The sequence below is a fragment of the Grammomys surdaster genome, unplaced genomic scaffold (assembly GCF_004785775.1).
Source record: "Grammomys surdaster isolate TR1022 unplaced genomic scaffold, NIH_TR_1.0 523, whole genome shotgun sequence".
NCBI lineage: Eukaryota > Metazoa > Chordata > Mammalia > Rodentia > Muridae > Grammomys > Grammomys surdaster.
In genome coordinates, this window is record NW_021604942.1 from 36,376 (window position 1) to 47,375 (window position 11,000).

The 11,000-nt window shown below is 42.1% G+C and overlaps 1 protein-coding gene across 1 annotated transcript; it reads right to left on the reverse strand.

Annotated features, from left to right (window-relative positions):
- Window positions 1-300: 300 nt before the first annotated feature.
- Pfn4 (profilin family member 4) lies at window positions 301-10,973 on the reverse strand. Its single transcript, XM_028781727.1, has 4 exons — window positions 9,982-10,973; window positions 5,253-5,390; window positions 4,325-4,430; window positions 301-908 (listed from the first exon to the last, which is right to left on the reverse strand). The coding sequence occupies exons 1-4, from the start codon at window positions 10,096-10,098 to the stop codon at window positions 880-882; spliced, it is 390 nt and encodes a 129-aa protein (XP_028637560.1). The 5' UTR covers window positions 10,099-10,973; the 3' UTR covers window positions 301-879.
- Between the last annotated feature and the right edge of the window lie 27 nt (window positions 10,974-11,000).

Here is an 11,000-nt window from a genome sequence, read left to right on the forward strand (position 1 = left end):
CATCATGTAGCAGGTGGTCAACAGAGTCCCTTCTCAGAAAGGTTTCTCAGAAGCCATTCTGCCTTACTAAGACACAGACTCAGAAGCAGTGAGGGAGGCGAAGTCAGAAGTCTCCAGAGTTTTGGGAAGGTCTTTATAATGGTGAATAGTATCAGAAGCCTAAAGATAAGACAGTGAGTGTCCATCCAATACTATAACTAGTGGCCCATTATTGGCTGATCCTTACATTGCTTGCTTCCTCACAGGTCCCACATGTCTGCTGAGAACAAGAAGGCTGTCACACACGCAATGTGGTCCATATTTTAATAAAGGGGCACTGAATCAGGAACTCCTTTGACAGAAAGCACTTAGCAAGTTTTTCCTACAAGCATTACATGAAACTTTTAAGGAGGCATGAGACTGACACGGCCTAGGTACAGAGTGGTTCCGGGAAGCAGGGAGATGACTCAGTGGGTTTACCTGCCACCAAGCCTTATGGCCTGAGATCTACTCCCAACACCCAGGAGAAGAGAAGTGACTCCCATGGCTGTCCCCTGACTCTGATGTGCATGTGGCTCACACATATGAGTGGCTAGGGCCTATATTCTTGGCATATCTGGCAAGATGTGTGGGGACTTGGAGGTAAGACTCCCCGTGGACTTGCCCTGTGAAAAACTATAAGTGCACTCAGGTGTCATGTCTGTGACCAACGCTTAAAGAAAGGGAACAAGCTGGTCAGTTCCTTCCAGTCAGAGAGGATGATCTCTTGAAATAAGAGAACTTGTTCCCTTCATTTGTTTTAATCTTCCACGAAGTGTTTTCAACCACAGCATATTTTTCTTAAGGATCTATACTTTTCTTCTAAAACAACAAAGTTGTCTTCACTAGTTATCGGATGTCTTAGTTTCCTTTTTTTCTTAGATACTCTCCTGAAAGAAAACACAGCATGTTAATAATTTATGAGTAGTGAACTACCATTGCAATACAGCTCATTCATTTTTCCAATGAACAGTGTTAGGTGACTGTGATGTGCTGGTGCCATGCTGTGTAGTGGAGTTGCAAGGGTAACGGGAGAGTTAAAACACAGGTCTGAGTCTAGTAGGAGAGAGAGCATTCCTCAACTCAACTCTATTTCATAGGTATATGGATATTTTATCAGCTCTAGAGGATGATTGGTTCTCCATGCCAAGAATGAAGGTGCACATAACTATCACAGGAAACTGGATGCAGGAGGGCTGACGGAACAGCAGAACCTGCTACCCACTCCTTAGGACTAGGTTATACCTACATTTAAAACTGGTCAAAAGGACTTCATTAAAAATATGTTAATAAGAAAAATATGAAAGCTGTGTTTCATTCATCAAAAATTCTGTGTGTTTTCTTAAACCAACTGCTGGATATTACTCCACTGGCCTTCCTCTGCTGCAGCCATGACAGATGCAAATGGTGGGAGAGCAGGTGAGTGTCAGCAGAGTTTTAGTCAGGTATGGTGGCACACTTCTGTAACCCTAGCACTTGGAAGTTAGAAGCAGATGTATCACATCAAATTCAAGGCCAGTCTAATTTGCATAGTGTTCTCGGCCAGTCAGGGCTACATAGGAAGACTTTGTCTCAAAAAAACAAAAACAAATAAAAAAGACCTCTAAACACTTAATAAAACACTTACTATAAAAATTACTGCCAGACAAATTCAGTAAGATGAATTATATATTTCTATTCATCTATGTTATAAATCTGGCAATAAGGTCTTAGATGATATTCTTATGAAAACAAAATATCCAAACCATGAAACTTTTGCTTCTTTCCATGTAGATGTCCAAATACAGAGCTTGATTTCTTACATGTGGATTTAGTTAAGATCTTGGCAACTTTTCACATGAAGGATCTAGGACATTTAGTTGTGTAGGAATTAAGTCATAGGAAGTTTAAGGAAAAATTATGGTTCTCTAATAATTTCATACTAAGTTTTAAAAACTGAGGTCCTAGAATTAGTGGTTAACATTTTACCAATGCATTTGAGCCACCAAAGTTGTTTGAAATATAAGCCTGGCTGACTTGTGTGAAGTAGTATAGCATTATTTGCCTATTCACTTCTTAAAGCTGTCATTAAGTCACGCTGTTAGAATCTTCCATCATAAAGACAATTTTGAGACAGGATCTCACCATGTAACTTTGGCCTCTGGCTTGAAATTAGCTATGTACATCGGTCTGGCCTTAAATTCACTGAGATTTGTCCACTTCTCTCCTGGAGTGCTGGGAGTAAAGGTATATGCTACTATACCCAGAGAATTAAAAAATATTAACTACCATGACTCTTTATTTCTCAAATTTTCTATAATACTCATGTAATTTTTTGATAGAAACAAACATAATTGTTGGGCGTAACATGTGCCTGTCATCCCAGAATTTAGTGGGCTAAGACAGGAGGACAGCAGGCTTGAGCCCAGTCTGGGGTACATAGTGAAACCTTATCTCAGAAAAAAGGGAGGGAGGGAGGGAGAGAAGGAAGAAGGGAGGGAGGGAAGGAGAGAGGGATGATGAAGGAAGCACAGTTTAATAGCGTTAACAAATAGCTGGGCTGCAGCTTGGCCCATCCCTCAGGATCCAAACACTTCTAACATACCGGGTACTTTCCTACAACAGTGGGCTCTGGCACAGTGCCAGTTGTATTATTCTTTGGAGTCCTTTGTAGCCATGGATTTAAAAGGAAAAAAAAAAAGGTCACAGAATCTTCATTATAACGAAGTCAGGGAACTTTCTGGTCTTCTCTATGGAATTAGCTCATCGTCTGAGCTCATAGGCTTATTAAGAGCCTAATGTCCTGTCTTCCTACTTCCTTCATTTTATAGATGCTTTAATGAGATACATTAGCTCAAATTATAGGTTTCTGTTCTGGTTTCTGCTCCTACTCTGCTGAAACCAGGCCTCCTTTTCTGGTACTTAATTTCTCACATATTCATTTGAGGTTAGCTCACTAGATCTTTCCTGGATTCTGTTAGTAGAAGTCATCCACTTCTGTTTATCAAACATGTACTAATTTCCTTCTCAAAATCAGGTGCTGTGTTAGGTATCAGATGGGAGGATGATTAAGAAGGCATGTTTCGGGCTGGAGAGATGGCTCGATGGTTAAGAGCACTGAGTGCTCTTCCAGAGGTCCTGAGTTCAATTCCCAGCAACCGTATGGTGGCTCAGAACCATCTGTAATGGGATCTGATGCCTTCTTCAGATGTGTCTGAGGACAGCGACAGTGTACTCACATAAAATAAATAAATAAATCTTTAAAAAAAAAAAAAGAAGGCATGTTGCTTCCCGGGTTCATAATCTAGATTAAGAAAGAGCTCTAATGGGAATAGCAATGGCAGTGTGGATAAAATCACAGCACAGTGGAAGTCCAGATCTGACGTGGACCTTCTATGACATGGTAACCAGGTGTGAGGAGCACGGACAGAGCAGGAGTGTATATCTGGCAGGTGTGATGACATCTGTAGAGGCACGGGGCAGAGAGTATGTCTCATCTAGCTTTGGTCTGAGATGGTGCAGGGCATATGACTGGACGCCGTAGTTATTTACTACAAGAATGAATGAATGAATGAGCGGTTAGCTACTTTTTCTAGATGCCCCTCCTACTTCAAATGACTGTTTTAAACAATTCTAAGGTTGTTAGAAATGCAAAATAGGCTGGGCAGTGGTGGCTCATGCCTTTAATTCCAGCACTTGGGAGGCAGAGGCAGGCGGATTTCTGAGTTTGAGGCCAGCCTGGTCTACAGAGTGAGTTCCAGGACAGCCAGAGCTACACAGAGAAACTCTGTCTTGGAAAAAAAAAAGAAAGAAAGAAAAGAAAGAAAGAAATTCAAAATAGATGTAAAATAAAACATAAAATGATTTGCCATTTAATTTACACAAATTTAAACCAGGGAAGGGACACCAACAAGATGGCTGCTTCTCTACTGGGAGCGTCATCTTCCAACAGAGTGGGTCCCTAACACTTATTTGCTTTTTAACCTGCTTCCTCTTGCTCCCATGCCCATTGATCTTGCCTAGCTTACTGATGTGGGGGTAAGAGTAGGGGTGAACTAGATGACACAAATCAGGGTCCTCAGGATACCATGCCAGGGAAGGAAGCAGCTGCACCGCAAAGGGATGGAACAAAGCTGACTCACTTAGAAGCGGAGACAAGATAGAATCCTAGCAGTGCTCCATCAGTGGCACCTGCATTTCCCACGGCTCGCAGTGATCAATACTTTCTCTGGTTATGTACACCACCTCTGGATCCCCCAGGAAATTCTTCCTTTCTTCTCAGGCTAGTTTGAGTAGAGTCTCAAACCTTAATGGGGGGCAGACTTACCCAGCTTCTCTGTGGCTTCCACACAGACGCTAGGATACATTCCTGCAGTGTAAGTTGCCACAAGAAGATACATGTGGGTCTTCACCACCACCACACCAGTGTTCTCCTAGATAAAGAAGAAAACAGAACACTGCCCGTGGTCCTAACATCAGGATCAGCAGTCACCCCCAGACGCTTAAAAAACAAAAACCAAACAGCCCTACTTCCTGACTTATTTGTATTCATGTATTTTTGTTTTAGTCTTCCATTCCTTTTTTAGAAAGTTAGTACTTTTTTTCTGAAAAGGTTTCAGGTTTTTGTACTAATATCAAGCATATTGTGAAGAAAAGTTCCTGGAAAAAAAAACTGTACCATACACTGACAGATTAGAACTCCACTGTCCATGTAGAGGTTGGAGTGTTGCAGGTCCAGAGCCCAATAACTATGTATTCTGGGCTGACCTAGCCCCCCAGCAACCATCCTTTGCCAAACGTATACAGTGTATTTAAACAGTCCCACACAACCCCAGCTTTATGGCATGTATCTCTGTGTCTGTCTGTCTTCCTTCCCTGACTGCCCTAGTCAGGGGGTCAGGACCCAGCATAAGCAGGTTATGGACCATGAAGGATCAGAAAGAGATAGCTTAGTTGACAGATCCAGAATGAATATTTACAACAGTCAGCATATCTGGCTGAGGATGCTTTCTTTGCCTTTATTTAATTTCAGCACAGGACATCAGACCCAGTGCTTTGCACATGCTAGGCAAGTTTTCTACCTTGGAGGCCCATCCCCAGCCTGCCTGACTATTTTCAGATATGCCTTCCTGGCACTAGGTTGTTATCTGAATGACTTAAGGCATTATTCTGTTTTGCAGAGGGGGTGAAAAATATTGAAGTAAAATTATTAAGGTTTTTTTTTACCCATCTGTCTTCAAACCTTGGATACTTACATTCTTAGCATAGAGAGAACAGTCATCTGCCCGGACACATTTGTAATCCTTTTCCCTGAAATACAACCCTTCCCTTCGGGTTAATAATGGGTTTTTGGCAAATCCGTTCAAAAGTGTTCGAACATCACTTGGCATTACCTGCAGAAGTTAAAATAGGCCAAGTCAGAAGAGCAGGACACTGGACTTTCCCCAAGGGCTGGGAATGGTTTTCACTTTGTTTGTTTGGTGTTTGTTTTGTTGTTCTATTTTTTTTGTTGTTGTTTTTCGAGACAGGGTTTCTCTGTGTAGCCCTGGCTGTCCTGGAACTCACTCTGTAGACCAGGCTGTCCTTGAACTCAGAAATCTGCCTGTCTCTGCCTCCCAAGTACTGGGATTAAAGGTGTGCGCCACCACCACCCGGCTGTTGTTCTGTTTTTGAGGCAGGGTTTCTCTGTGTAGCCCTGGCTGTCCTGGAACTCACTCCATAGACCAGGCTTAGTACAGGATATTTGAATCTGTTTCTAGTTGTGGTGTGGCTGGCCTTTAGCATAGATCTTTAATTTCTCTGGCTGGCTGAGCAATTCAGAGGCCTAGAGAAAAGCCAGATTGAATCAGTCATCTTGGAGAGGAGTTTGAGCCAGAACAGCTGAGTTCAGCCAGTGAGAGCTAAGAAAGAACAAAAGGGACTTATTCAGCAGGAAGTCTCAGAGGCTGAAAACATTTTAGGCCAAGATTAGATTATGCACAAGCTAGAAACTTCAAGACTAGATCTAGGTTAGCAGTCGGAGGCAATAAGCCTCCCAGACATCAATTAAAGCTTGCTTTTTCTTTGACTATTTGTGTTTATTGTCTTGCTTGTTCCTTGACTATTTGCATCTATTGTATTGCTAGTTTCTCAACCTAGAACTGACCTTAATACTTGCATGTAATTAAAGTGGTATAAAAGCAAAAAGGAGGAGGGGGGATGGTATAGGGGGTTTCTAGGGAGGGGAAATGGGGAAAGGGGATGACATCTGAAATGTAAATAAATAAAATATCCAATTTAAACAAGTAAACAGGAGAATAAGTTAGTTTTACACAGTCTGGCCTGGAACTCACAGGAGGTCTGCCTGTCTCTGCCTGAGTGCTGGGATTAATGGTGTTTGCTGCTACTGCTTCGATTGGTTTTCATTTTGTGACAAGCCACCATTACAGGAACTTGCATAAGACCGCATTAACAAATAGCCACACCTATCCCTTTTGTGCATTCTCTATGGCTGCTCTTCCGTGACAACGGAATCAATGATGGTTACGGCTGTGTGGTCCAGAATCCTAAGGCACTGCCAACGGCTTCTATCAGAACAGTCTTTTTCATTTAAAGGTCACACCTTCAGGAAGAGACTTTCAGAAAAGGATTCCAGTAGCACAAGAAACAACCTCAAGAACCAACAAGTGGGGTCACATGAAACTGAAAAGTTATGTACAGCAGAGGAAACAATCACTGAGCAAAGTGGCAGAATATGAAACACAAAATAACCACCAACCACATACGGGACAGGGATTGACGCACCAAAGGTATATGAACTTCAAGACTCAGAATGCCAAAACCCCAAATCACCCACCCACCCAATCAACCAACCAATCAACTGAATAAGTGATTCTTGAAAGAGATACGAAAGGACCAAATACTTGAAAAATTAGGAATCAGAGAAATGCAAGTTAAAAACTGCTTTGAGCCTGGCAGTGATGCCATGTCTTTAATTTCAGCATTTAGGAGGCAGAGGCAGGTGGATCTTTAGGAGTTCGAGGCCAGCATGGTCTGTAAAGTGAGTTCCAGAACAACCAGGAATACACAGAGAAAACATTTCTCAATATTGCCCCCCCAAAAAACAACAAAACAAAACAAAAAAAACCCCAAAAACCTAATCCAAAACGAGAAGTGCTCTGAGAGGCTGGAAAGATGGCTCAGTACTTAAGAGCACTTGTATTCTTCCAAAGGACAGGAGTTCAGCTCGAAATGTCCATGTCAGGTGGGTCTTTACTGCCTACAACTCTAACTCAAGAGGATTTGAAGCCCCCTTCTAGCCTCCAAGAGCACTGTACTCAGATGTACATATGTATACACACATGTACATAGATGAGAATAATAGTTTTGGAGAGATGGCTTAGAGGTTAAGAATACTTGTTGCTCATGGAGAGGATCCAGATTCAGTTCCCAGCACCTCTAATGGTGGCTTACAGTTCTAGGGGATACAAATCTTCTGAATTCTGAAGGTACCAGGCAGACATGTGACACACATACAGTTAAGACATTGATATACAAAATAAAAATTACAACCCCCTCCCCTGCTTTGAGAATCCATCATATACCAGTCAAAATAAGTATCCAGAAAACAAAAACAAATGGGGGCAGGGATGTAGCTCAGAAGGTAGAGTATCTGTCTAGCACGCTGAAGCTCTGGGTTTAGTCCTCAGGACTGCACAAACCAGGCATGGTATTCCATGATTACAGTCTTAGCACTTGACAGGTAGAGGCAGAAGGTTCAAAGTTATCTCTGGATATCTAGCAAGTTGCAGGCTAGCCTCAGCTATATGAGCCTTCTTTAAGAATAGAAAATAAAGAAGAAGACAAATGACAAGAGCTGGCAAGGACATGAGGAAAGAGAGGAGGAACTCAATTCTCGGCTGCTGTGGATGCAAACTGGTGCAGCCACTGCGGAAATCAGCAGGGAAGTTCCCAAAGCTGCACGTGGAACTACCCTGTGACCTAGCTATGCCACTCGGGTACCAATAACGGAAGGACTTTAAGTCAACAGAATCAACCTGTCAGCACAGACACACGTAGGTGTTTATTGTTGTAGTTCCCACAATTGCCAGGAGATGGAGCCCTAGATGCCTGCCACTAGATCAACGGATAAAGATTAGTACACATACACAATGCAATTTTATATAGCCATAAAGAAATTAAAATGGCTGGAAATGATGGAACACGCTTTTAATCCGAGCACTTGGGAAGTAGAGGCAGGCAGATCTCGGTGAATTTGAGGCCAGCCTGGCCTACATAATGAGATCCTGTCTCAGGGGAAAAAAGAAAATAAAATCATGACATTTGGAGCAAAAAATCATTGTGTTAAGGATACATAAACCAGACTCAGAAAGACAATTACCACAAAACTGCCCCTACACATCTTCTTTTATATATGAAACCTAGATTTAAAATTATGTGGATGAGGCTGCATGTATGGCTTGTTGTTCTTGCAGAGGACCCAGGTTCAGTTCCCACTGCTCACCCACTTTGTGAGTACCAACTGTCTAGTTCTAGAGATCTGAAGCCCTCTTTTGTCCTCTGGAAGCACTGCATAAACATGGTGCACGAACATACATGCAGACAAAACAACCCATACACATAAAACACATCTTTACAGTTATGTGTAACTGTATATATATATATGTATATGAGACAGACTATCATAAGAAGGGAGAAAGATCTCTTAAGGAATGTAGGAAACAGGATAATGGAATACACACGAATAATTAAGAAAACAGAATAATTAAGGGAGGAAGAGAACCAGCAGAAGCAGGAGCAGGTGTATAGAAGGGCCTTGGGGATAGGAATGAATCAAAACAATGTCTAATGTCATATGGGATCAGGCTATGCTTTGCCCTAAATTACACTATATTTTGTAAAACAGTGGTTTTTCATTGTGTCTTGCCCTGAGAGACTCCATTTTGAAGATGGACGCTGACTTCGCACCTGGATGAACAGCAGGTCTATCCAGAACTACGCACTCAACACAGACTGAAAATGACTTATTTCTGGGAGAGAATGCTGAAATAGTAGAGGTATATGGACATATTAAAATCATATTAGAAAAAAACAGGTCCAAGAAATTACCATATACAGCAGAGCAAAGAATGGGTGTGTCTCCCGCACCTGACGCCATAATGATGCAAACACCTAGCACTGAGATGGGATTGGTCCCTACTGACCTGGACCTGCCCCATCTATTAGTCTACAAATCTGCCTGGACCCTTCCTGACTCTTTTTTATTCCAGGAGTTGGTTTCAAGTCTGCAGCTTCACTCTCAAACTCGTGATCTGAAGGAGCCTAGTCAGGGCAGTTTCTTCAGATTCTTTCCTGAAGCTCTGGTTCTGTTAATTTATCAATAAATATTATCAAATATCTGCTGATATTTCTACCAACTGCCCTGCTTTTCAGGACTTCTGAAAACTCTTGACCTTTGCTGTGGCCTCATAACACTTTATTGTCATTCTGTAACCGTGTGTGTGTGTGTGTGATCCAAGAGTTGATATTAGTAATTAAAATAGAGGAATAAAAGAGTCTGTGTTTACCCCAGTTAGGTTACCAAGGAAAGCAGGCATATGTATGAAATTGATGCCACAGAAACCTTGTGAATCTATCACTACTCAATAAATTCTGACATTGTTGAAACATGTTCAGATTTTTACATAGCTTACTTACAACACATACATGAAGATGACATATGAAAACCAACATTTTGCCGGGCAGTGGTGGCGCACGCCTTTAATCCCAGCACTTGGGAGGCAGAGGCAGGTGGATTTCTGAGTTCGAGGCCAGCCTGGTCTACAGAGTGAGTTCCAGGACAGCCAGGGCTACACAGAGAAACTCTGATCTCGAAAAGCAAAAAACCAAAACCAAAACCAACCAACCAACCAACCAAACAAAAAAACCCCAACATTTTGTATGTTAACCTAAAAAATATTTTTAAAAAAGCTTTCCCCCTCTTACACTAAATCCTGGTGATGTCACACATAGGGTCTTTTCTTGGAGTTTGATGAGGGCTGCACTGTCCACGTGCTTCGTCCCCAGTAGGGTATCTAACAGTAAGTTTTGCAAGTGACTCATGCTTCCTCAGCTGTGAACGGGAAACTGCAGTCGAAGAGTCCACGAGTGAGAATACAAGTGCTTCTGGCGCTTCAGTTTTATTATCAGTGTGTGTCCTTTAAAACGTTGGATGAGTAAAAATGGACAAGTCCATCATCCAGTGTTCATCAATACTCAGAGGAAAAGAAAAACTATTATAGAAAAATCAGAATTCACAGAGTGGCTTATGGAGTTGAGTTTAAAAAAAAAATCAGAGCCTCAATATTTTTTAGCTATTTAATGATTTACCTGAGATTTAAAAACAAAGTCGAGCCTATTATTTTGGGTACTCTAAGGGCAGGAAAGTCACAAAGTTCAAGGCCAGTGAGACCCTGTCTTAAAAAAATAAAGATCTGAGAATAATTTTTGGCGGTAGAGTTGGATACGTAAAGTCCTCCATTCAATTCTCAGCCCCGCAAAAATGAACAAACAAATAAAGAAAAGTAAAATAAAGTATACACAAAAAGACGCAACCAGTTATCCACAAAATCTCAAAACCACTCAAGGTGCACCACTTAGATAATTTTTTCATTCCTCCTCCTTGGCCAGCATCAACGCTGTAGACAAGACACTGGTCAACAAATCTGAGCTCTAAGACCACCTTGGAGGCTCTTTAGAGCTAGCTACATTTCCTGCTCCTGTGCTGCCATCTTGGACGGCCCTCATAGGGTCAACCGCCACAAACACTCGTTTCACCACAGGTACCTAGTAAGCCGCTCTCAAGCTGCTCCCTTCTGAGAACTGATTGATGGGAGGCGGGTAGCCTAACTAAACGTGAAGTCCTGGAGGTCGGGAACTAAACACTGGGTATCGGGGCTACAGAGAGGCGAGGCTCCACCGAGGGGCGGGCGTAGCACCGATCTGGAAAGCCGATTGGCTGTGAC

Coding starts and splice junctions, on each gene's coding strand:
- Pfn4 (XM_028781727.1), bottom strand. CDS start 10,098: ATGAGTCACTTGCAAAACTTACTGTTAGATACCCTACTGGGGACGAAG. Junction 5,391..9,981: donor TGACATCACCAGGATTTAGT/GTAAGAGGGGGA, acceptor TAACTTCTGCAG/GTAATGCCAAGTGATGTTCG. Junction 909..4,324: donor GGAAGCCACAGAGAAGCTGG/GTAAGTCTGCCC, acceptor GTTTTCTTTCAG/GAGAGTATCTAAGAAAAAAA.